We start from the raw sequence: 27,741 nt of genomic DNA, 5'->3' as shown, positions 1-27,741 counted from the left end.
GTTTGATATCAAAAGCTGCTGAGTAAGCATAACATAAAATGTACTGCAGTGAAAAAGCAGTGCTGCTGCTTGTGTCCTGCTGCTTATTCCTTACATGCATCCCAAAAAACATTTCCAAAACACCTGAACTTGAATTGATTATTGCAAAGTGAAGCTATCGGTCTGTAAAACACACTAGGGCTGCAACTAAGGATCATTTTTAAAATCAATTAATTTTGCCAACTTTTCTTCTTTAACTAATCAATTATTGATTAATCATTTTTTTTGGTCTATAAAAAATCAAATAATTGTGAATAATTGGCATATCCATGATAATTTACCACAGACTTTAAGTCTTCAAATTTCTTAAGCAGGGTTTATACTTTTGTGTTGATTGGAGGCCATACTTATGGGATAGGCTACTGCCTCAACGCCTACTTTCCACTGTAGATTGATGAGCTAAAACATGTTAAACAAAAGCCAATAGTTTTGGCTGAACACTATAAGTTATAATGGAGCCTAATATTGTCACTATTACAGTTTAAGAAAATATTGACACACTTAAGTACACACAAGTATTGTGATATTATGTGTTGTGATACTGTATCAGTTCTAAAAAAAAAAAAAGTCAGTTTTTATTTTTTTGCAGTTATTTATTTATTTTCTAAATTGTATTTATGTATTTCTCGTAATATAAGAAAATGGCTATTCCTTTGCTTAGTCTGTGCAAAAAGTAGTGGTATGATGTTGGACGATACACAGTATGTGATAAATACAAATGCAGGTCCAGCTGTTCTGATTCTATAAAAATATGCTGTTACATGCAAATGCTAGTGTGTTCTTTATTATCCAATAAGAGTTTTCCTAAAATTATGTATATATAATAAATTTGCAAAATATCACTTTGCGAACAGCATCGTAATATGTGGTTTACAACCCCAGTATTATTGGTATATATTGTATCACCAGATTCTTGCCAACACAGTGCTAGTTTTATGTGAGTTTTAGGTCTACTAGTTGTATCAAACTAGGGCTGCACCTAACAATTATTTTTTTATCGATTAGTCTATTGATTATTTTTTTGATTAATTTATTAATCTATGGATTTTTTTTTATTAATTTATTATTTTTTTATTACTTGATTAATATAACAACAAATTTACAGATAATAACATTTTAAAACTTGTCATACACTGCAGGGCATTATTCCCCAACAAAAATAGCCCAGTCTTAACTGGTAATCTGTGTTTTACAGTCTGATATAAAGTCTCTCCAAAATAAAATTAATGCAAGAGCTTGTTCCACTCAAGTAAAGGGAATGTAGTGCAATCTACATTTAGCAATCCAGCATCAAAATAGATAAAACAATGTAAAATTCAAGTCACTTTTAGGAGGAGTAACAAAATAGTTAGTCTTTGTTACAGTAACAAAGCTCAAATCCAGCAGTCGAACAAAAAATCTCTACAGTAAAATTAATGCAATTTGAATAACACTGTAACTTTTCTAACAGAAATAATTATAACTAGTCCATTCTTTCTGCATCAAAATAGTCCAGCCTCAACTGGGTCTTGAGGCATATCGCAGCCTGACAGAGAGAGACTTTAAACTGCAGTATAAAGTGGTACAGTCAACATCAGACTTTACTTGTCTTGTTTTATTCAACCAGTAGTAAAAAAGAAAAGGCTATTCAGTTTGCTGTCATGCATGGCAAATTGATGCTTAAAATCTTCATATATGAGAAGCTGGAACCATCATTTTTACTTCAACAATTACTAAAATTATCATTCCACTCTCATAATATCTGTTTCAAGGACTCAACACCGTAATGTGTTTGTTTAGCAAAAGTATAATGCTGATAGCCCAGGCTGGCTCTATATCAGGCATTTAGCCATCGTGCCTATCATAAAGTGGTTTTATAACAGTTCTGTGAGAGCACTTGAAAGGTCAGCTGGTGAGTGTTGATTGGTTTTGGAGCATTGTTAATCTACTCTTCTTTATTTTCAGTTGCAAAATGAATCTGTGTAAAAAAATGTGTTTGTGGGTGAGTGTGCAAGTGTGTACCCCTGTTGGCATGTCTGAGTGTGTATTTTTGTTTAAATGCCAAAATGATAAATATGTGTGGATGATGGAAATGGTCACGGTTCGTGGATTTTCAAAGGAGACCAGGAAAAGATAGTTCCATTTTGGATAGTCTGTCCCTCTCTCTCTTATACTCACACACATAACCAATGGTGGCGTGCTGAGGGTGTTTAGTTTGCACACAAAAATCCCAAATACACGGTATCCCTCAAGATGGGGATACAAGTAAACAAATTCAGCTTTAAATAGTTTTATAAGAAATGAAAAGTAGACATTACAGAGAAAAAGTGGGTAACCAAAGTTTATTGAAAGAGAGTGAAGAGGGAAAGGAGGGGTCAGGAGGAATGAAGGGTATCAAATAAAGGGAAAGTGAGTACAAAGCCTGCTTTGAGTCTAAAGGTGCCGATTCTTTTCAACAGAGGAAGACGCCAGAGGGGCTGCTCTATTTCAGGGGACCATAACACACATCACACCATATGGCAGATTAGCTCATAGTGAGATGTGGCATCTACATGGATATAAATGGAAAATTCATGCAGCATGTATTGAGTGTTTATTTCAGTGTTCACCCACTGTTGCAACTGCCGGCAGCCACCTGTTTGTGGATGTGTGCCGTCAGTGCTGGGACAGTATGAGCTCCCAAAAACCAACTGTAGAAAGGAGGAGTCACCCTTTATTATGGAAATGGATGTGATGGCAATGCAAGAGAAACACTTAAAAGTATGGCCAATTGATATACAAGTCTGAGTGGTCAAATCACAGAGTGCCATCGAAGGACTGCACAGAGGAACATAGTGTTAAAGCCCATGTAGTACTCTTTTTTTTTTTTTTTTTACATTAACTTAATGCATTTTCCTCCCTCAATCCTTTGTTCTACAACAAAGACTTAAAGCAGTATGTATGTGCAATGGGTCAAAATCTGTGCATTGGACCTTTTTTTGATCCACAATATTATTTTGTTAGAAGTTGCAATATTCATATTGCTAGAAGTTGTATATTGTGATGTTTTTGGGGACATGGGTGTAGTAATTAAAAAGTATTTATATAAAACTATTTATTTAAAAGTATTAACAGGTGTTATATGGCAAAAATAGAAGGCATGCAGAGGGTAATGGTTCTGGTGCAACTTCATGTCTGTCTGTCATATTGCTATAAACACAGAGTCTAGCTGGCTGAATTGATGAGTTCTGATATGTTCCCTTTGTTGGTGGGAAATGAAGACAGATAAGATGCTGCAACTGGCGTTGTTTTTACTTCAGGTTTCGTCATTGTGTCATGTTTTGAAGCCAATCAGCAGTGTATTCTGAGTGAAGCATAAGGAGTTTCCACTAGTCTTTTTCTCATTCTTAAATGGATGTGTACATATTTGTTAGTTTAACTGTATGTAGGTCACTTTAAGTTGACGGTCATACATTTACTTTAGCAAAGTCACATGAGAGGGAGTGTTGTTGTACTGAATACCAGCAGCGCTGTGTTTTGGTCATAGGGACGAGGCTGCAGGTTTATACAACACTTCTTCAAATGCCATTTATCAGTAAACTGTATTAAGGGACAAGAGGTTATAATTTGTTTGTCTATTCAATCATTTATTTGGCCCCGCCTACACAAATAGTTCCACATCTGGACTGGGACTGGACTGTTGCCAAGCAACACAAACCTACTTTGTGTTCAAGTCTACAATTTTCTGTAGGTCAGCTTTTCTGTATCTTGAACATTTTTCCATTTATTGTGCATCTGGTGAAATAAGAGTCAGTTTACAGTCTCTTTGGTGGCGCGTGCAGTGCTGATGAGTTAACAGCTTGATCAGACAGTCACGTTACAACTTCAGCTGATGTCACATGAGCACACCTGGAGGGTTGCAGTGAAGTATCCAGGCTTCTTGGCTTACATTTGTCGTATTCTGACAACCATTCCTTAATTTACTCAAATATTATTTGGGGAAATATGTTCATGTTTGAGGTGCAAAGTTTGTTATGGCACCCGTTAATGTAGGCTAATTAGTTGTTATAATGAATAACGGTTTAGAACAGGCAGAAGGCAGAGTGATACATGCATACTTAAAAGTTCCAGTGATGTGCTCTGTATCAGCACCCATGCCTTCTGTCCAATCACATTATTTGGTCGGAACTAACTGTTGTATTAAAAGAGTGCTATTGCAGTAGTTCCATGTTTAGTTACATGTTCCTATCTCTTGCTCTCTATCCCTCCAGGTTCCTGAGATCATCAGTACGTTGAGGCAGGCTGGCAAGAGCTCGGCACGCAACAATGACATCACCACCATACCCAACAAAACGTCCACTGGAGGCAGTGACCCCTCTGAGACATGTTTTTCTTCTCTCTCCACAATGACAACTTCCACGGCACCCTCTGCTGCCCTGTCTCCGACTGCCTTTGCCAAGAAGTTTGAGGTGCTGTTTTGCGGCCGAGTGAGTGTCGCTCACAAGAAAGCACCTCCTGCCCTGATTGACGAGTGCATCGAGAAGTTCAGCCAGTCGCATGGCTCATGGACCGGCGATAAAGGAGGAAATAGTGGTGGGTTAGCTGGTGGACTGAGGAGGGCATTAGCCTTTCAGTCCAATGGACTCGGGAGTGGAAGCGTTGGTAATGGTGCTGCAGGGAGCCCAACCACTGGGAAGCGTCCTGTCTTGTTTAAAAGAGACCCCAGCTTTCCCTCTCTGCAGGCCCTCGATGAGAACGGACTCTCACCAGAGATCTCTCACACCAACACTACTGACGCACACGCCCTCTCCGCTGGAGTCCAGCCCACCAGCCTGCAGGAGAACAGGACCATGCTGTTCACGGTAATTTCAATAAATGAATATGCACACACAAACAATAGCAACGTTTGCTCAATTTAATATACTCTTTGATAGTAATTATCCATTACAGTAATTGCACCCCCAGAAATAAAAGAAAATATCCACTGTTGTATCAGTCATGTGCCAGTCTTTGGCACCACACACAGTCAGTATGTTTACATGCAGGGTTAATGCTTGTAATGTCCTCCTGATTGCTATACACCTTTTGTCCTCTGGGGTCACTCTGACCCCACCCTGTTTTGACTGTTATTTAAAGCATACTGTATACATTTTCAATGAATTCTGTGTTACACCTTTAGTCTTACTTCAGTCCAACCCATTACCACACATTTTCCCTTCGTTTTGGAGTTTAGGGCCAATAGACCTTGTTTACATCAGTATAAAAAATATATTTTGATAGCAAAAGATTTCATTTGGGGTCAGATTGACCCCAAGGACAACACGAGGGTCAAGTCGACCTAATGTTACAGCTCCATTAGACCATTTAATTGGACTACTGTCCTTTTTCCAGTATACAAGCACCGGGGGAGAATCCATTTATTGACGGAATTATGTCTGACTCAGCCACAGCAGGTGGAGATATGCCCCCTTTTCCAGTTAGATGCTGTAGACCTATATTATATATACAGTCTATGATATTGACCTAATCACAACCATAACTGTTTATTTAAAATAACTTTGGGGTGGCATGTACGTATGATCAAATAGTACTGAGCAAACTCTGCCTTCACTGATTGGTTTTAAGCCACCTAAAAAAAAATCAGTGTCAGTTTAAGTGTAACTTACACTATATTAGGAATATTTTCAACACCTGACCAGCCCTTACAGATGGGGATTTGAAGCCGTTGTATCAAAAACACCAAACTCCATTGACAAAAACAGTTATTTTACCACACCAAACAATGGAGCTGCTGCTCTACCGCTGCCTCCATAAGCTGTCGTGGAAGGTAAAGAGGAGCATGTATTTAATAATTATTATTAATTATTTAATAGTGTACACTTAAACTGGTATTGATTTTATTTTTAGGTGGCTTAAATATTTTTTGCTGTGGGCCCCATCCACGACACAACATCTCTTAGCTTCAGTGTCAGTGTTGTGGGACTGTACTTTAGTTATCAGAGGAGGGCGGTGGCTGGGGCATGTGCCTTTTTAATTAAAAGTAAATATAAAATACGACCTTTTCACGCTGTATATTCTTCACCTAAGCTTAAATTGAAAACACAAGTCTCTTTAATGCTTACATTTTTTTAAATTCCTGACCCGTTTTGCAGCACCCCTTCCTCGCTTATAAGTGACAAACAGTCCCTAAACCAAGGATGCAAAACTCCTAGTCCAGTTAAAGTCTGACTAAGGTGTATACATGACGGAATAACTTGACTTCCAGTCACGTTATCTGGGCTTGTTAGTCCAATTTCGAGAAATTCGATTTAGTCCGATTTCAGTCCAACTAACATATTTACATGCATTTTTAAAGCCCAGTTTTAGAGGTTCTAACACAATAATTAGACTTTTTCTAACGTCATGTAGATGTACTGATCGTATATACTGCAGTAACACGAGTTCTTTGAGGCACTGACCACAGAGATACACAACAGAGAGAAGCCAGTGTCAAATTGTCACACACACAAACACATCTGCCCTGTTTTGTTTAGTGACAATGAACTCAGTTCCATTTGCCTGGTTAGTATGGTTCTTTTCGGCTGGTCTTAAAGCTGTCAGTTGAACCCTTGTGCAGACCAAACAAGTGAACTGAGACTGCTTTAAAACATGTGTTTAGGGCTTCCAAGCAGACTCTATTGCAGTTCATTTGTGTTATGAAAGTAAATGGACCAGCCACAGAATCATATGATAGCAACATGAACCTATATATGCCAATCATTTGGTAACCATGGTAACATGTCTGAACGACAACACAGACATTTTCCCTAGTTTTTAGGTCAAAAGCCATTAAAACCTCTGTGCTTGTATCCCCATCCCCTATACACATCACAAGCGTTCAAGTGCTGCATGAACTTGTGTTGATCCAGGGAATTTGATTTCCTCGTGTGGATCCTGATGATGCAGAGTGCTATCACCACAATTGTCCAATTAAGAAGTTACCTGTCAGTCTGTCTAGCTTCATGTTAAGACCTCTTGACATGAAGCTAGACAGACAGAAGCTAGACAGACAGAAGCTAGACTCACATGAAATATGTCAGTGTGAACAAGAACCAGACCAGAACTAAATGCAACACTAAATGCATTTTATTATTTTCCTTAGTTCAGACCGAATGAACTGATTTACAGGTGTAAGTCTCATGAGATAAAAGAGCAAAGACAACAGGTAGAGAGCTGCAAAGCAAAATGAAATCATATAACATCCAAATTCCTACAAGCTGTCAGCAGTAAGTTTGTGAGAAATGCAATCATGGCCGTACATCAGGCATCCTGAGCTGCATGGACCGAAAAATACCATTTCTAATTGATTCTGTGCTGACAATGTGCAAGTTACAGAAGGAAAAACTATACTTGATGGTGCAGTAGTCTCATGGTCTGTATGTGCATAGCAGTCCAGACTATGCTTGGTCATATGGGAAAATTATAGATTTTTTTTCCTGATATTATATTTAATGTGAAGATGCTCAAAGTGATCTCTTTCTCAGAATAGACAAAAAAATCACCATCTTTGTGGTTAATTGTTTCTGTCTGAGTTGAGGCAGACAAACACTCTGTAGTTTGACTTCCAGCTCACACACAATGCTTTTCCCAGATGTCTTTGTTGAGAATAAAAAGGGAACTTTGTTGTTCTGTAAAATGCAATTTTGGGTTCCATTAAAATGAAGCACTCATACTCCTTAACTCGTAAAGCACACAGACGGAGAGAAAAAATATGAATCTCTCAATGACTCAGCAAGAGCAAATGCTGACTGCTGCCCAAAATGACCTCAGTCACATATTCACCTCTCTGTGACCCCAGTGACCTGCTGCCAACAGGTTTCCTGTTTGTCCCCCAGACAGGATATGGTGACCACTGGCACAGGAACCACCAGGGCTTGCTGCTGTCCCTCTCAGCAAATACAGACATATTATTGACACTGATGATACATCCTGCTTCTGACATGTGTGGTAGACAGAATGACCTCATCCCGGTGACATCATTGCCCTAATTTTAAAGACACAGATTAAATCTTCCTTTTCCCAGAGAGTGTCTGATTGTGTGATTTGTATTTTATACAGAAGAACAGTGAAGTGTGCCCACAGAGTGTGAAGGATTTAACAGACACTAGACCGTGTGCTTATTATGAACCAATGAGTTCCTTTTTGACGTTTAGGAGTTATAGTGACTAATGTCCTAATGACGTTATGAATGGGAAAATCCCCTTAAAGCGGAACTGTCCTAAAATTTCTTGGTACTTTTTGAAAAAAGGAAGAAATGATACTGCCCCATTTGACAAATCTGATTATGAAAAAAATATTGCGTAGTCTCAGATCAACACTTGTAGTTGCAGTTCACTAATGAACAAACTCCATTGATATAGGCATTCTTGCCCTTAAACAAATCTATATATAAGGTAAATGTTAAAAAAAACTTGGAACTTAGCCCATAACTAGTTAAAGCTGGGGGAGGCAGAAAAGTGGAAAAGAAAACGGTAGAATTTGAAATGGCATCCTGCTTTGCTGCTCTCCCCACTCTGTCTAAAGCCCCTCCCCCAGTTATCTAGGGGCAAATGCATGCTTCATACAGTAACCCAGTGTCTCCTCGACATAATTTTTATTTAATCTTACTTTTTTGTAGTGTTGCCTGCAGCACATTTACTCAGCCCCTCTTTGCCCCCCTCTCCTGTTTATCAGACCACAAAAGAGACCGCCTTACCACCCCAGTGTCCCTTTTGTCTGTATTCAGACGATTTTGTTTAATTTATTGTTGGACTTTATCTCTTTTTGATAAGTCAGTCATCCTTTTGTGGGTTGCTTTGCAGCAGGTGGTGGTAAATGGTGCCACTTCAGGCTGGAAACCCATGACCGCTGGAGTTCCACAGGGATCTGTGCTCGCCCCTCTGCTCTTCGTTGTCTGCATATCTTTTTTGGATGTTGGTTTTACTTTATCCAGAATCAGCTGCTTTTCCTTGGTTTCGCAGATGTTTACTCTGAATTTTATACCTCGTATTTTGGCCTCTGAATTTGGCCTATCGAGTTTGAGCAACTTGAAAATATATTAGTTGAACTGAAAATGGCAAAAAAATCAGATACATAATTTCAATGCATAAATATTTAGTGCCAGAAATTCAATGGCCTTTTTATTTCAAAATCAGATGGGACAGGTTTACTTCCATAATAAAGTCTCCCATCGTGGGCTAGATTTTCTAAAGCATAAAAAACAGGCAAGAAAAGGAGCAGAAGTCTAACTTTCGATCTGCTTGAATTAAAATATGCTCAAAGTACATTAAGCGATATTTACCCAATAAAGCAAAAATGAAACTGCCTGCTCCAGCTTTATGTGTGACCACACCACAAACCTCACCACACAGAGAAGCACACACACTTAAAACCACACACTTAAACCCACACACACACACACACACACACACACACACACACACACACACACACATAACCACACGTAAATTCAACATTCAAACTGTTTTGTCTTCGTGTTTTTGTATGTTTTAGGTGGGGAGGTCTCAGATCTACTTGGTTAGTCCAGACACTAAGAAAGTTGCCATAGAGAAGAGTTTCAGAGAAATCTCCTTCTGCTCACAGGTACCATGCATTCTATATGTAATTACCTTACTCAGCTTGTGTTTGATTTTTAAAGCTATCTGCTAAATCCTGAAACACCTGATCTTTTCTTTCCAGGGTATCCGTCACGTCGATCACTTTGGCTTCATTTGCAGGGAGACCGTGGAAGGAGGAAGCTGCATCTTTGTTTGCTATGTCTTCCAATGCACCGATGAATCACTGGTAAGAGATGGAAGATAAAGGGAGAGCAAAGCAGAACATGGCAAGAAAATGATGGGACATACAGTGTTGTCGTGTAAAAAAAGAAACTTGATTCTAAATCGCTTTTGTTTTGCTCTTTTCCACCGTTTTCTGCTGAAATTCTGTAACTATTTTCACATAACCTCATATTTTCATATCAGCACTTCCCACTCACTGTTCATATTTGATGTGCCCACTCAGTTTAATTTAACAACTCGCAAGTTTGTTTTGGATTTAAATTTGAGTGTCACAAAGCGTGAAGCTGATATTTTTCACCAAATGTTGTTTTTATGTCAATCAAGATTAAATTCTGCTCTAATGCTTCAGACCCATGACTCAGTGTATCTGGGCGGCACTGAGTCACTGTGTCAAATGGACTGTCAGTTTGATAAAAACCCTTGGTCACTAGGCGGATGTACTCTATTGTGTAATACTCAGCTAATGTTGCAATTTGATTAGCTTATAGTAGATACTGTAATTCTTGAATTATTAATCACTTGGTCAGTATTTACCTCCTTTCAGAGTAAACCGGACAGCCTGTGGGGAAAAAAATGCATATCCTGTTTATTTTACTTTTACATCTGCTGGTTTTTATACTGCGTGCCATATAATATCTGCAAAGACCCACATGGGGTGATTTTTTTCAAATTATTGTCCTCTATAGTGGAATACAGTTCTGAAAAGAAGCTAATGTGAATAATTAAACAGACTGATCAATGCACTGACATTATTCGATGTTTACGGATGGACTGTATTTTGCTCTTGTAGGTGGATGAGATCATGCTGACTTTGAAGCAGGCGTTCTCTGTGGCAGCTCAGCAGCAGAATGCAAAGACCCAGAGCCAGCAGTGTGACAGCTGCCCCATGCAGCAGCTCCACAGACTGTGTGAGAGGATAGAAGGTAGAAAACCGTCTCTTTAGTCGGCTCTTTTTACAGTGCATGTCAAAAAATTAGAAGCATCTTCTAATTATAATTGGTGTGAGTAATAATGATAGATGAAATTTATACATTTGTATAAATCTGTATCCAACTGATGAAGAATAAAGGAGCCATTTTCCTTAGTGTTAGTGTTCATCACATTTACCTCTTAAAATATTTGAAATATACTGGGCAAAGGCTAAATCTAACAGTGATTTTCATATTTTAAATTTGAGTATTTGTATTAAATGTATTCTGCGAGTCAACGCTGCATATGAATGTGATGGATAAAAGAAGCAAAAGGACTGATGTAATCAGAGCTTCTTTGTGAAGAACAGTTGATTTGTCAGCTGGATACCCAAAAGATGTAACAAAATTTGACACAGCAAAGCTGTTACAATACAGGAGAAGTTTATGTGTACATCGCAATTGTAACAAGGCCTTTAATTTTGTCTTTATTTAATTGTCACAAATTGATTTAACCATGTTTGTCTGTATAGATAATTGCATCACAGGGGTGATAATAGCATATTATGCTACTGAATTATGTGACCAATAAACTAAAACTTGGAAGTATAAGGCGGTGACAGCATTGACCTTCAGTACCCTACATGCCGTCCAGGATGCTGATAGCTGTGGATGGAAGCATAATATTTTTTGAGTTGTACGTATGTCAGTCCCAGTCTCATGAATGTCTGTCTCAAGAACACCTCAAAGGGATTTCTTTAAATCTGACACAAATATCCACATGGACTCAATGAACTCATAACAATGAACTGATCAAATTTTGGTGGTCAAAGGTCAAAAGTCAAGGTCACTACGACAGCTTCTGTCTTGTTATTGTGAATGCGATATCTTAAGAATACCATGAGGGAATTTCAAACACAACAAATTCCAAACATCCACTTGGAATCAACAACTAACTGATTAGAAGTTGGTGGTCAAAGGTCAAGGTCACTGTGACCTTGAATCCATCTCATTCTAGTGAATGTGATATTTCAAGAAGTCCTTGAGGAAATTCCTCAAATTTGGAACAAGTATGTTCTTGGATGCAAGGATAAACATATTAGACATAGTTGGTCAAAGGTTTAGGTCAGTGTAACCTCACCTGACATTTTCCCATAACTCATTCATTTGACAAAATTTCACACAAATGTCTAATGGTATAAAATGACATTTTATATCCAAAAGGTCAAAAGTCAACTTCACTGTGGCTTAATAATATTCTGTAAAAGTACTTTTCTGTCCATTATTCTCCTTTATAACTGAGGAGCAGAAGGGGAGATATTTGGTCAGATACTGATTGGTGACACTAATCTTGGGTGTTTGCCTTGAAAATTTGCTGATTGTATGAATCTTCTGTGCTTCTAGGGGGAAGATGTGTGTGAATCATCCATGTTTTCACATACATGGATATAAACTATCACTGAAACTTAACAGGATTACAGAGCCATACAACCACAAGGCGGTAATACTTGTTATTATGTATTTTCATGTTTTTCAGGTCTACACCCGTCCAAAACCAAGCTGGAGCTTCAGAGACACTTGGCCACTTTGGACAACCAGGAGCAAGCATCAGTCTTTGAGAACACTATGGTAATGTGTCTGTTGTGTGACTGCACCTGGAGGCAAGAGTGTGAATTCCTCAAGTTCCCTTTGAGACGACTGCAGCTGGAAACAAACCAGTCGGCCTGCAAGTTCATCATGACTGAATCACTGCGGAATCACATGTATTTCATGTGGGATTTGTTGTGACGCACTGATCTGTCTTTATACATGACTATAATATTCCTGCCCTCTCATCTCTTTGATTCTCTCCCTGTGGCTCTCCCAACACTTCAGTCTCATTTTCCAGTTATACAAGTGAAGTGTTAGGGCCTGTTGATGGTATTAATCCATTATTGTTAATATAGATGGTTGTACAGTTAAAGATGAGTCTTTGAGAGCCTAATGCTCTGAAATATGTCTCTATAACTCAGCTGACATCTGCTGGTGATGTAGCTGAACTACAACACTACAACAGTGCTGAACTGTCAATACACCAGATCAGCAAATTACTGCTTTTCTAATGCAAAACAGGACAATATACCACTATAGTCAATCAGTCAGACTTTTTTGCATAGCACTTTTAATACTAGCAAACTGTAAGTCTGCATATCTTTTTTGGATACACACACACACACACACACACACACACACACACACACATACACGCACACCTGAACAGAAACAAGTTGTAAATAGGAAATAAGACGATGACAGGATAACAGCACAAAGTAAAATAATAAATAAATATGTTAAGAATAATTAAATTATACAGGAAGTAGTAAAACTGAAACAGACTCAAAAAGTGAAAAATAGATGAAGTTCAATTAAAAGCCAACCTAAAAACGTGGGTTGTGAGTTTGCTTTTTAAAATGTCCATCCCGTCTGCTGCCTTCAGGTCTTCAGGCAGGCTGTTCCACAAGTCGTGTAATGTAGCTATTGTCCAGTTGAGGTTTGGACACTATTATTGTCTCAACATTTGCAAACTGTTCTACACTTATTTATTTGCTGTCTGCATTTTGTGTCTGTATGTTTCAGAGGGCTCGTCCTAAGAGTGATCAGGAGGAGAATGAGTTGGTGATGGCCTCCTTGAGGAATCTGTATGCAGAGAGGCAGAGGAGCCATCAGCACATCCTGCCTGGAGACAGCAAACAGGTCGCTTTTTCACATCTCAAAAGCACTCATTTACACTAGTGTGCCATCTCTCCCTTTTTTTTTCATTACTTGTTTCCGGTCATTATTGCAATGATGTTTAGGGCTGAAACTTTTAAGGTATTGACCAAAATAACTCAGTATCAAGTGGTATCGGAACTGCTGCAGCCAAGCAGTTTCTGCATTTAGTTCTTTTTGTAACCAGATTCATAGGTGTAGTGCTGCAGCTGACGCTCCCCCACTTTCTTTTGGCAAATAAAATATTTAGTGTTGCCAGATTGCCAACTCTTTTCCAATAAAAGTAGCTAGTGTCACTAAGTGTTGCTAGATGATATCATACACTCTTTTGCATAATGGTAATGTCATTAATGTCATTGCACATTAACAGAAGCGTTAAAACTTTGCTGAATTTTCACATACACTTTACTCTGCCCATGAAAACAGACCATAAAATCAAACCACAAGTTATTTGCTACATTACATTCTGTGATGGAAAAGGCACAGGGAGAAGAAAATCTTATTTTACCAGCCCCTTCCTCAAATATAAATCAACAAATAGGAATAGATGGTCTGTCTGTCAGTTAATTAGCAGTCAATACTCACAGAAAAATGAGAGAGAGAAAAAAAATCAAAGCCACATGGAGCAACTCAACATCCATCAAAAATCAACATTACCTGGCAACTTCATATTGTCTAATTTTTTTCTCCTTATACATTTTCTCAAACTGACAGATATTAATATTACCATTTGAGTCGTTGTCTAAAGAATTCCACTGTTTGACACCGCATACTAAAATACACATTTGCTTTTAAGTAGGTCATACATACTTTAAAGTTTAAAATTAAATTTCCTTCTATGATCGTCATCCTCTGAACTAAAAACAAATAATTTTGTATATTATCTGGTAATACTCTGCTTTTTGCCCTGAACATAACTGCCAAAGTCTGTAATTCAACTAAATCTTTAAATTTCATCAATAATCCGTACTGCTCTGTTCTGTAAAGTAAACAGTTTAACATTTGAATGGCATGATAGCTACAGCGCTTATTCTATACTGGATCACTTTTTTAACACTTCCAATCTAGAGCACAAGAGCGTCAGTGTAACCATAGAAACTCAATACAACTGAACTCCCTACAGTGAGCGGCGTCTCCTCTCCTCTCTGCTTATTTATATATATACACACACACATATATATATATATATATATATATATATATATATATATATATATATATACATAAGAGTAATACAGTATGTCTCTCTTTTTTTGTCTTGGTGGTCTGAATAAGTTGCTTAATTTGTTGCTAATCGCTTTTTAAAAACTTAAGACACTAAGTCAGGTCAAGGCTATCACTGGCACAGTGGTATCAGTATCAAAATGAGAGGCAGGAGCGCTTCTGGTGTCCCCCAAAGCACCAGTGCTCATAGAAAGGAATAGTTTAAAAAAAAAAAAGGAGGAACTTATAACCAAAAACAGTTGTATAAAAGATCGAGGTCCAGACACTCAGAATGGTTTGAAAAGCATAAAAGGGCTTTAATTAATAGGGCTACAAACATTAAAAATACACCAAAGCATATTGGCTTACGCCTTTTTCCCGGTGTATTTTTCAATCTTTCTAGCCCTATAAATTAACGGCCTTTTATGCTTTTCCAACCATCTGGAGTGCCTGGACCTGGATCTTTTATACCACTGTTTGTTGGTATCAGTATCACTTTAGGGTTACCTGTATGGTCGCTTTTTGAATGATACCCAGCCTTAATGACAATTTACATTTCTTCCAAAGTGCCAACAGTTTATGACTGCCTAGTTCACCAAGCAAAGATAACTGAAAATATTTGATCCCTTGCATTTACACAGACATTAGTGTCATACAGTACTCATGAGGACTTCCTTCTCCCTCTCACACACTCACTGTCTTGTTTTCTGTCTACCTTTACCTCTCCATGTATATGCAGGTGTGTGAGGAGGCAGTTCCGGCCCCAGTGGAGGCGCAGCAGCAAAGTAGCAGTCGGCAGCGACTCGAACAGTTCAAGAGCCGAGCCAAGCGCTCTCTCACTGAGTCCCTGGAGGGGATCTGGAAGGTAATAATACTCTTTCTTTCTTTGTATTCAGTAATGCTCATGCATGTATGTTATGATGTCTAAATGTTTTGTTTGTTATCTGACATCGGAAAGCAGACATTTTAGAGGAGGTGGTGTTATTTTTCATCATTATTAATCTTCACATCTGAAACATAGAAATGGTGAATGATAGGGGTAACTGAAGTATTGTCCTGGTTTGTGAACATTGGTTACATATAAAATCACGTCCTGCATGTAACCTTGGTTTGTGTGTGTTTTTGGCAGGGAAGCAGCAAGGCCAGAGCTCAGAGGGACAACAGTGTAGGAAGTGACAGCGGCTCCTCCATTTGTACGGTCAACAGCAGCCAGGACCAACCTTGTCTAGATGACCCCTTGTCTGCCTCCTCCCAGCTGCGACCCACCAGCCCACTCAGGTAAACACACCTAAACACACATGCCCACACACTGACTCATAACTCAGGGCAGAACAGTCAGTGCTTTAAAGGTCAGAGCAGTTGTTTTACTCGGAATTCGTGATCATAGGGGTTTTCAAAACCCTCAAAGAAGTTCAAAGGAGCAGTTTCTAAGCCTATGTGGGTGTCTTCAGGAAAAAACAGATAGATGAATCAGTGAGGTTTGAAATTGTCTTTTGGCTTGCATAACTAGAAAGCCAGAATTGTAGAGAAAAAAAAATAACATTGTACATAATTAAATTATGCTTAAATTAGAAAAAATGTCACAATATTTTTAGGCTATATCATGATATATGATATATATCTTGATATTTGAAAAACTCCTCTAAACTACTAAGAATTAAATTATTTAAATGAATTACACTTTCAGTGAAGTAACTTAAGTCTAATAAAATACTGTTATATTGTTAAATAAAGTATAGTAATGTTATAGTTAAATAAGTCCAAGCAAAACCCATGGTGCTTTTATTTTGAGGGATCTGACTCTTTTCGAGCTGGAAGTGTCGATGTGTTTGCTGTGGACTCAAAGCTTTTAGTCAACAGTTTGATGTTAACAGAAATTTAAATTGTAACCACAGTTTGAGGATTCATGTACTGCGAGCTTAAAACAAACTAACAGCTCTCCAGTTTATAGATTGCAAAGATTTCTAAGTCGCACTGCTGCTCGGTGGCCGCAAAATGTGACTCTGCAGATGAAAAAACACAAAGCCTCACCTGCTCACACTGCCACCACTACGACTCATTAAGTTAGACTGTTTCCGCAGCACCATTAAATGTGATGATTTATTCTCTTTAAGAGACAGCTCTCTGGTTCATATATTAATAGTATATGAAAGCCACAGTGGTGCTCTGTGGTTGCAAAATGCAACTAAATAGCTCTGCAAAAGTCCTGCTTTTTGTGTGTGTGTCGGTGACAGGCATAGAGTCATAGGAGAAAGAGGGAAAAACAAAACGCCGAAGCGAGTCTCAGGCCAGTGGCTATAAACACCAATGAGACCATTTATACTCAGTCGGCGCGATTAAGTCATTTTGTACATTGCATGTGGAACAAGCCGCAATGCATCAAGTATATTTGTATATTCACCCAGCTTTATCTTAAATTATCCCAACCTTCCTCTAATGAATTAGAAAGTTAATTTCACCTGAACCCTCTTTTTTGCCTTGGACGACATAAAACTGTATGTGTGGACACTGTGTATTTCTCCTTACATACTTTTCTCATCATCATCAGGTGCCACAACTCCACAGGAGACCTGAAGCGCCTTGACTCCTCTCTCCCCCTGTCTCCCTCCTCATCCTCTTTACCCGGTGACGCTCAGCCTCAGGGCTTCCGCCGACGGGCCAGCACCTTCAGCCACCCTCCCACTCCTTCCTCAGCAGAGTACTCTCCATTGCACAAACCAACTCAAACACCACAGGACCCGACTGCAGCTACCAAGCCCAAGCTTGTACGACACTACTCCGTCAGCACCGACTCTCCACACCAGAGCAAGTAAGGAAAGTGTGTGTTTGTGTGTGTGTTTGTAGAAAAGTAAATGTGTTTGTAATCATTGTGAGTTGTGGTATCAACATAAACCAGGAAATTGTTGAGGATTTAAATATTGCTTGATTTCATCCAGTAGAATGTGACAATAAGTGCAGTTATTCAATGTTGTGAGATCTTAGATTACATCAGTAGAGGTGAGGAATGAGCAGCGTCATACATGAAGTTACTGTGTGACGGCAGGGTATCTGTGTCAAAGGGAGACAAGACAGAATAGATCTATCAAGATCTACATAGTGGAGGACAAAGCTGGCTTTATGCACAAAGAAGTTGAGTTCCTGTCAGAAAAGTGATGCCCTTCTCTTAAAATCTTGGCTATCAACTTTGTTTTCTCTGACCTTGAACCAACTATTGTGTGTACAGTAAGACTCTTAACATCAAATTTAGCTTGGAGGCAAAATCAGATGACAGTGCTTTTGGTTATCTGAGAAAAAAAATCATAGATAAGATGATGTAGTAGGTGAGAGTGCTCACAGTTAAAGGGGAACTCCACCAATTCAATGTTTCCTCATACAATGGTTTATATGAAGTGTGTATCCCCTCTCTAAATTCAAACGTTTTTGCCAGTCTGTTAAAGCAGCGCAGGCGGATGTCTTCATGAGTTCTTTATTTCCTCACATGCAGTTTGTGGAGTTGGGAGGTGAATAATTTATTACTTTATCTGGTCAGAGTTGATTAGGTCAGACTGACAGATAAGAGGAGCTGCTGCTGCAGAGTGAATGCAAACTTTTAGGCGTCATTTACAGGACAAATGTTCTTGCATGAAGGGTTAAACTTTTGTTGCGGTTTGGCCTTTGGCACACAACAATGGCATTTTGGGGGCCTAAAAACACAAAGCTTTAAACAGGTTCCAGAGTGTAATCTTTAGAAAATGCAACCCCTTCTGTCGCTGTGTAAACTGGCAATGCGCGGATCCTTTGAGAACGGTGATGTCACAGCCACACGTTGAGCATGCATGTGGTGTTCTTCTATGGTGTGTCATTACAAAGTTACACCGCCAGCCACTGGCCTGGCATGCATACAACAGCATTTCCAGTTGTTTTTGCAAATCTGTGTACACAAGGATCGTTTTTACAATATTATCATATGAACGCAGATTTTTTTTTTAAACTCAAAGCAAAGACATTTCCGTTTTTAGTCGGGCCATTCTTGTCTAAACGTGGCCTTAGGCTCATTGCAATTATGCTTCACTTTTCACTTTCACTGTGCCTGATGCTCTGCTGCTCCATTTGTCCCAAAAGTACACCCTGCGCTCCAGCAAAATGGCACAATGCAGCCTATAATGGTATCGTATGTATATTACAGAAGCACTCCTAATGAACAGCCCAGCTCCAAAAATATAAAATGAATACCAATACATGGCAGCAGATGTTTCGATTGTAGCAGGCAGCCAAAAATAGTGTTGGAAACCCTGGATATCCTATAAAAAGTTATGTACACAGTTTGTGTTGTATTTCACAATGTAGCACCATGATATCTTACAAAAAATACTCCAACCACTTAGGTTTGGTTTAGAAATAGAATCACAGTTGGGCATCAGTAACAATGTTGATTTTTGGTTTCACAAAAGACCCAAACCCCGGTCCCCTGGGTCAGAGTCTTGTTTTAGTTTGATCCACCCCCCACAACGGCCCTCCTACCCTCATGGACTTTGTTGCTCTTTTGTTGTGACCTGACCTCCTCCTTCTCTCTCATCAGAGAGGAAGGTCAGCCTGCATCTTATAGATCACATGAATACAGCCTCCTGGTTTACAATTATATAGGTTCTAAATGATTGATAATGCATTACTTTTTGTCCTATGTATGAACAGGAAATGAGAATAGCCGAACCGATTCTTCTCATTAAACTGCATTTGCAGGCGTTAGGGAATACTACTGCCTATGTTAAAAAATGTTTAAAGTCTGCACTCTAGATTATGCTGCCATGAATATTCTGTATAATTATCACTGAGGTGACTTTGGTCTGATGAAGAGCATGTGGCTTGAAATGGTGGTACTTTTATTAAATATTCACTGGAGCATAATCTAGACTGCAAACTTTGTTTCTTCTGCTCGTATATTATCTCTTGTCCTAGCCTTTTTCTCGTCATGTAGATGTGCATGCTTTTGTGATCTCTTTTTTTTAAAAATGTATAAATCTTTTTTGTGGCTCCAGAGGGAGCTATGAGATAACTAATCATTTTTATCAGGTGGGTCAGAGACAGTTGGGTCTGAAGACTACAAATCTAAAATTTGAAAAAAAAAAAATCAATGTGTTGAGTTAAACAGACTCTACAGACTTCTGTAGCCAGTTCACATTAGGCTAGCTTGAGGCTACATTAGCCACTACTGGCATACATACACAAACCTCTGGCTGAGCTGTCAGTGGTCAAGTTGCATAGTGGGTAATGTAAGCTCCAGGTTTTGGCAAGTAAAAAGAATGTGAAACAAAATAGATATCCTTTTTTTCTGTTCCATCCATGGTTATACTTTCCAGAACAGTTCATCATAAATCTGACAGTGTTCACCCTTTAAGACCTGAGCAGATTGGCTCAGTTTCTTTCCAAAACATAGGATAAAGGCAATGTGCAACTTGACAAGAAATAACTAAAAAAAAAAGCAAAGTAGTAAAAAGAACAAGAGAATGACATGAAAATTAGCAACAAAAAATAAAAGTTAAAAAACAATACAAACAAGAAAATGACCTGGGAAAAAAAATATATATGTTCTGTCACATGGAATATATAATTCTAATAGTCATAAATATATTTTCTGGACATTTTCCCCATTCTTCTGAATCATTTTCTTTTATATTTCCCTCTCACTCTCCTTTTTTTAACATTTATTTAAAGGTTATTTTGTTGTCACCTAGCAATTTCTTGCAATTTTCTGAGAATGAGAATTATGCCTTTTCGCTCCTGTTTCAAAGGTTAAGATACTTGTGATAGGCATTTAAATGCAGTACAAGAAAAAGTTATGCCCATACAGGTTTCAAGGGGCTAAAGGAGTGCAGCGCCAAATCTGTGGATGTCTCTTTTAATTTCCCATTAAAAGTACTATTACATGGCTTATTTTTAATAGTTGTACTTTTGCCTTTTAAATCTGGAAAAGACGATATCTCAAGTTTATCACGGTTTGTAATGATCAAGAAAAATTTGTTATCTACTCACATAAATCTCATCTCTCGGCTGTATCTTGAAAAGTGTTTTTCTGTCATTTTCCCTGCTCTTTCTCACCGCCCCCTTTTCAGTTTTCACACTTTTATCAGTGTCTTTGACTTTCTTTGCTTTCTCTCTCTGTATTTGCACTGTTTCTCAGACATGTCCCAACTGACTCCACCCTTCCTCTCGTTCCTCCCTGCTCTTCATCTCCCTCTCCTCCTCTCCCTCCTCATCATCCTTCCTCACCTTCCGCTGGAGCCCGACTCAATAAAAGACGGTGAGGCTCTTGCATTGCTTTTCAGCTCAGCTCATGCAGTATCTCTTTTCTCTGTTTTTATATTCACTTATTAATTGTTCAGTCATTCTTTGACCTTGTTTGCCATGTTATTATGTAAAGCCCCGTTCAAACAGAGGAACACGTGTCACTCATTGGTTGACAGGTTGAAAAGAGATCAAAAACTTTTCTCATAAGCAATGCATTTTTCTGTGTGGACAGGGGCTGAGTTTCTTTTTTTTTCAACTGTTTTCTGCCTCCTTTGTTCACCTCAATCTCTCCATCTCAGTCCTCTGGGCGGTCTGCGTGCTCGTCTCCATTCCTCCTCCTCTGTCCCTAATTTTCTGAAATTTCAATTTTTGGCCCCAGTCCAAGAGATCGATTGTCCTGAGCCAAAGAGCAGGTACACACACAAAATAGGCACGTCCATGTAAGTGTGTCAAGTATAGCTATAATTTGTGCTTTGTGTTGCATAGAAACAACTGAATTTATGCCTTTAATTGTTATCAACTTTTATATAATTGTGTGTGTTTATGTGGTATAAACTGTGTGTGTTTGCTTGTTTGTGTTTCAGTGATGTAGCAGCTCTTTCCACACCAGGTGCAGCGTGTTGGGTTGGTGAAAGTCCTCTGCGGAGCCACCGCCACTCATGGAGGCAGCAGATCTTCCTACGGGTCGCTACACCTCAGAAGAGCACAGAGAGCAACGGTGAGAACAAACTCACTAATAAATTGATTCAACCCATTGCAAGGCTCTCCACTAGGACTAACCAGTGGCTTTTGTACAAAAACATTGACATTGTCTGTTAGAGTTAAAATGTTCTAGACTCAGAAAAGACACAACTCGGGAATGTACAACTAATAGAGTTTGATATGGAGAATATTTCTGTAATATAATTCCATCACTGAGTTAGACACGTGTTTTGCTTACTAGAAAATATGGCACGTTTCGTTTTTTTTTTTTTTTAGGGCACTTGCCTAACAAACTGATACCAGCTCCCTGATAACTGCAATAGATAATGCGTGCCCAAAAAATCGCCAAAAAGGCATTGCACAGCAGCAAGAAAGGAGCACCCAACAGGCTCCCTGTACCGCAGGGAATCAGTGGTTTTGCTGGCAACGTGTCTTTGTGTGATTAAGCCCATAGTGTGTCAGGGTGCATGAAAGAGGTAAGATCTTTAGACTTAGCTTTGCATGCTCCAGTTAAAAATTTAAACATTTCTTCTTCCAACGAAGGAGGCAGTATCAGGTCAATACACTGTAAATACACATGCTCATGTTCATTCATGTGTGCCTAATACTCTAACAAGATAAAAGCATGAGTAAGACACCACATACAGGCTTTATTACCTGTGCTGTCTTTTTAAAACACTCATACATGTAGAGAGTGGTGTAGTGAGAAAGCCTTTCCACACTGTGTCGCTCTTTAATTTAATATGATGGTTTATGTGCTCAGTCAAGAGGAAGGGAACAAGAATAGATCACATTACCACATCTCTCCTGTATGAACCCGAAAAGCCTATTATCTACATTTTCGGTGATCCTTGATATACTAATTTTCATGTCCATTCAAGCATTTAAGATTTTGGAATGCTGTGGGATTTTACTCATTGGGAAATGCCAACCAAACCACAAGTTTTAAGTAGTAAGGTACCCTCTGCAAGTTTACTTTCCTCTTGAATTCTAAGTCTAGAAGTGCATTTAAACCTGGGTGATATCTTTTGTTTATGTTTATGTTTTGTTTCTGGGAATTTTGTGTTCAGTGCTCAAAAAATAACTTTTTTTGCCAAGATATATTCCCGTCCTTAGAGAACATTGCGATATATAAAGCATACAAGTTGGCCAGAAAGTGCAATGTCATTCACAACTATAGATCATATAAAATAATGGACATATCAACTGTGACATTTCCTGTTGAGTTGTGGGTTGTGGTTTGTTGTTTGGCACCCACCTGTTACTCAAGTGGCGGCACCCGTTATTACGCAACTTTAGCCTTATAACATCTAAACAGTGTAGCCTCACAAATGGACAAATTAGCTACAGACCATGTTTATTTCTGCTGTGAAGTTGGGCATTTTAACACAGGGCTATATGAGGGCTATATATATATAAGTGCCATTAAAGGAACTGCAGTTTTTGGTACCTCTGCATTGGCTTCATTTTTCAGCCGTGGAGGTTGATGCTGGTTTCTCTATGAAAGTGTCTAAACTTAGAGTAAGTCTAAAACATGCAGGGCCTCATATTTCGGTCTTGTTATTAGACTGTAACTAATTAACATGCACAAGAGTTTTCGTGGCATCTTTTGTTTGTTCTTGAGCATTATTGAGTGAGCTTACACTGCTCTGCGTGTTATCAGTTATTTTCTCTAATAGTGCTGATGTTTGACACTAAAGGCTGGCCTGAAATGAACAGTTTGAGTAAAAGCTTGAATGCCTTGGGGGCTAAAAATAAATATATATACAAACAGTAGGTCTGCTGGGAGATTTAACGCCCTGTCAAATATTCTGAAGGTGTGGCGGATACAAAATAGTGTGTATGTGCACTGTACATATATAATATTGTGTGTGTTTGTCTGTCTGTCTGTGCAGACATGGGAATCATGCATGTGCTTGCATGTCTTCAGATCCTGTGTTTTGATAATTATATATACTGTGTGGTTGTGTGTGTGTGTGTGTGTGTGTGTGTGTGTGTGTGTGTGTGTGTGTGTGTGTGTGTGCGCGCATGTGAGTATGACAGAACAAGTGTTGACAGTTGTGATAGTTGGGCTTGGTCACACTTTAGCTCCACTATATCAAACAGTGAAAAAACAGCCTCCTTGTGCAAAACAGATACAAAAACACATTCATGTATTTCTCCTTGAGTTAGCAAATAAGAGGAAATGATTTCTTTATTGCACTTTATTAAACCAGTGTTTATATTTTGTGTTGGAAGTAATGATTTTAAGTCTTTCACACATTTCAGTAAGCTTATAGTATAGAGTTAGTTTCAGTAATATGCATTAAAGCCCAGCCTTATATGAAATGGGGTTGCAAATAGCAACTATTTTGACAAGCTATATTTTATGGTCAGTCAGTTAATTGTTTGGTCTATTAAATGTCAGAAAATAATGAAAAAAAATGCAGAATCTTCATCTCTCTCATTCAGTCTGGCGAACAGCCAAAGGGAACCTAAAAGTATTGTTTCCAAATTTGTCAAACACAAAAAGCACTGCAAGTACTCACATTTGAGAAGCTGTTTATATGCCTCTGCACCAGTGAGGCATGAAGCGAGCATTATGGTGTCCATCCATCCGTCTTTCCCTTTTTCATGAAAGAGATAGAATGCCTTCAGAGAATTTCTTCAAATTTGTTACAAAAGAGCACTTGGACTCTGGTGGTCACTGTGACATCACACAGCATGATTTTGGCCAACTCATGAATTCATTTGCAAAGTATGACAACATTTCACAGTAATGTCTTATAGGATAAAATGATGAAGTGATTACACTTTATATCCAAAGAGTCAACGGTCATCTCCACTTCGACATCATAATGTTCTGCACTTTTCTAGCCTTTTAACACTTTTCTGGCTGTTATTTAATGTCATATCTCAGGAAGAGAAGGGGAGACATTTGGTAAGATCCTGAATTGGTGACACTAATCCTTGATGTTACCTCAAAATTGTCTTCTCCGCTGCCAGGAAGAAGATGTGTGTGAAGCATCCATATTTTCACAGACAAGAAGTTCAACTCCATAGTTGCATGGAGGTGTACTTATGGCTCAATAATTATCAAAAACGTTGATATATTTTATTAGTTTATGTTTTATTTTTCAGTCAGTAACTCGACTTCTTGTTTTATCTGTAAAATGAATCTGAAAGATTTCATTGAGGAAAACTATTTTTATCATACATTATCAGTGACATTAAAAGTCTGGTCCCCAAGACATCTCTTTCAAAAGTATGGCAGATATGGATGTCAATTACATATGCTTTCTTTTATAGTGACGCACTCTACAGTAGGATCAAGTTGAATACAATAGGTTGAATACAATAGGGAATAAACAGCAGTAAACCCTACATTTATTTATAAAATTTTATTGATGCTGTGAGAGAGCGCTGATTCACGGCAACGATCATAAAGGTTACAGATTCTCATGTGGTTGTGGAAATATCTTGTCAAGTCTTTGAATGAATGTAAGGATGTGGAGGTGATCGCTGTCACCTCTTTGCCCTGTGTTGTCATGATAGAACACATGAACCTTTCCTTTATTGACACATTACATATTTTTGCAGTTTTTGTCAGTACAGTACCAACAGTTCAGACAGAAACCATTATGTCTCTTTATGGCACTGTATATCCAAAACCACCTCCTGCACACATGAAACAGCTTGGCAGGTCTAACAGAATGTTTGGGTATTATTTCAAGTACTATAACCAGAGTAGAGATGCTGTGTAGGTGTCTGTTAAGGTGAGATATGGACAACAAAAACAACAAACAACAAAAAAGATAACAAAAATCTGCTGCTCTGAAGTGTCATCTGGCATTGAACCTGAAAAGTAAACAGGCACATTCTGCCATTGGGTGGCGGATCCGCCTGCAGCGACGCACGCTGCACCAAAAATAATAGAGGTAGCTGCTCTGAAACAAAGTCCTACGATGCCAGTGCTGTTTGGACTTCTGAGCTACTTCATACTGTTAATCTTTATAAAACCTAAAATGAATGACTTGTGTAGCTTCCATTTCAGTTTTGACTTCATCTGGAGAGACGAGTAAAATCACATACATACCGTGAGAAAAAAGACTAACTTTGAAGTACTATAAGTGAATTACGAAAGAAGCTGTACAGATGATTGATATGAAAGGGATAGTTTGGATTTTGTGATGTTGGGTTGTATGAGGTACTTATCCCTCGTCTGTGTATTTCGTGCAGTGGATGTCAGTCGGCACACCTCCAGTTTGGAGAAGCAGATTGGAGTTGGAAAAGGAAGCTAAGCAATGTACTGCTGTGGAGGTGGGTCAGCAACAAAATGTGTTTTAGCCACTTTTTAGCCAAAAGTTCCACCTAAAATCATCAATAACAGCTTTAGTGTACACTATATTGAGAGTATTTTCTTCGCTCTACCTTTCTGTCATATTACCCATTTCAACGGGAAAACGGTTTACTGCCTCACTTCCCCATCCATGCTCTTACCATCAAAGCCACCAAACTCCATAGACAAAAACAGTGATTTTAGCTAGGTGAACACGGGAGCTGCTGGTCTACTGCTGTCTCAGTTATTTAGTTAATTTGTGTTGGGGTGCCCAGTATAAAAATAAAAAAATAAAAATAGTAAAAAAAAGTAAAAAATAATCAGAGCTGGTATGTATTATGTGTTACTTTGGTGAATCTGAACTAATCCTTTTAAATGCCGTATTCACACAATAACACATACCCAATAACTGAGACTCATCGCACTGGGCGCGACAGCTCCAAAAGCGCCTTGAAAGTGCAGTTTGAAAAACAGATGGGACATCTGTGGAGCAGAGCTGTGTGCACGTGGCCAAAAGTGACATTAACGAGCAGTGCGACTTTGCACCTTGATGAAAAGTTTAAAATATTTTGACTTTTATGCGTGCCCAAAAAGCTTGAAAAATGCATTATGCAGCAGCAAGAGAGGAGCACCCAACAGGTGTGTTCTGGGGAAACGATGGTTTAGCTGGCCACACTTCGCTGGCCATGCTTTGCCAGCCATGCATCTTGGTGTGATCCTGTAGAGCAGCAGCTCCCATGTTTAGCAATGTTAAATTACTGTTTTTCTCAATGGACTCTGGCTTTAAAGAGAGCAATATAATCACTTCATTTTCCCGTGAAGTATCACTGAATCACTGTCTAACATTAAGGTAAAGCAGTGAAAATACTCAAAATAAGGCATACACTTGAACTCATATTGATTTTTTTAGATGGATAAATGTGTTTTGTTGCTGATCCCTCCACAGTAGTACATTGCTTAGCTTACATGTTGTGCTTAAGCCTGCTTCTTCAAACTGGGCATGTTCACTGACATCTACCATTTGTAATATTGTGTATGGATAAGTAACCCATACAACCCCACTTCAAAAAATCTGAAGTACCCCTTTAAGCTCTCGACAACAATGACATCCAAGGCTAACCACAAGGAGACTGCTGAAGCAAAGATGACTGAACACATGACTGAATAGTAACAGCATATTTTCAATAGGAATCCAAGCACAGCTACGGGGATTATTTTTTTTCATGTTACCCTTGGGGGGTGTCGAAGTCTCATATTGTACAAATTCTCAGCCAGCTACATACTCCCACACTTCTATTGACCTTTGACCTTCACAAAGATGGTATTTTTTGATAATGGATGACATTACACTGAAGTGTTACCATTCATTTGTTCACTTCTGCACACACCCCTCTGGATTCTGCGTTTCGGTCTAATAAACACAACAGGAATGTGGGACTAATGTGACCTTTTTATCCACCTACTTATTGAAGGGATTAGAGAGGTTAAGGCCCGTCATTGTGTGCTAAGTTTCCCTTTCAAATCAAACAGGTAAACATCAAGTAGGACATTTCTCTTCATCATAAATAAAATCTGCACCTGAAGTTTATTTTGACAGTCAACTGCCGTCAAGCAAAGGAATAACAGTGCTTTTAGCAGGTCAGTGTGATGGGCTTTGTGCAGGCTGAATGCAGAGCTAAATTGGGTTGAGTTGGGCGTGTATTTATGTGTGTGCTTACACACATGAGGTCATGGGTGTGTCGACTTTTTGAGTGTGTGTGTGTGTGTGTGTGTGTGTGTGTGT

At 38.7% G+C, this 27,741-nt stretch overlaps 1 protein-coding gene across 3 annotated transcripts in view; it reads left to right on the top strand.

Moving 5' to 3' along the window:
• Positions 1-27,741, top strand: part of tbc1d1 (TBC1 (tre-2/USP6, BUB2, cdc16) domain family, member 1) — a 73,927-nt gene that overhangs the window by 21,621 nt on the left and 24,565 nt on the right. For all 3 annotated transcript variants that reach the window (XM_042484948.1, XM_042484950.1, XM_042484951.1), the window contains 10 exons: positions 4,269-4,859; positions 9,529-9,618; positions 9,715-9,819; positions 10,606-10,738; positions 12,261-12,352; positions 13,340-13,456; positions 15,414-15,539; positions 15,804-15,952; positions 17,223-17,483; positions 21,523-21,656. In XM_042484948.1, the coding sequence (XP_042340882.1) occupies positions 4,269-4,859; positions 9,529-9,618; positions 9,715-9,819; positions 10,606-10,738; positions 12,261-12,352; positions 13,340-13,456; positions 15,414-15,539; positions 15,804-15,952; positions 17,223-17,483; positions 21,523-21,656 (1,798 nt within the window). The remainder of the gene's footprint in view (positions 1-4,268; positions 4,860-9,528; positions 9,619-9,714; positions 9,820-10,605; positions 10,739-12,260; positions 12,353-13,339; positions 13,457-15,413; positions 15,540-15,803; positions 15,953-17,222; positions 17,484-21,522; positions 21,657-27,741) is intronic.

The sequence above is a fragment of the Plectropomus leopardus genome, chromosome 4, assembly GCF_008729295.1.
Source record: "Plectropomus leopardus isolate mb chromosome 4, YSFRI_Pleo_2.0, whole genome shotgun sequence".
In the NCBI taxonomy this organism is placed as follows: domain Eukaryota; kingdom Metazoa; phylum Chordata; class Actinopteri; order Perciformes; family Serranidae; genus Plectropomus; species Plectropomus leopardus.
Note: the sequence above shows the minus strand (reverse complement) of the source record. Positions and strands in the feature narration are given on the sequence as shown.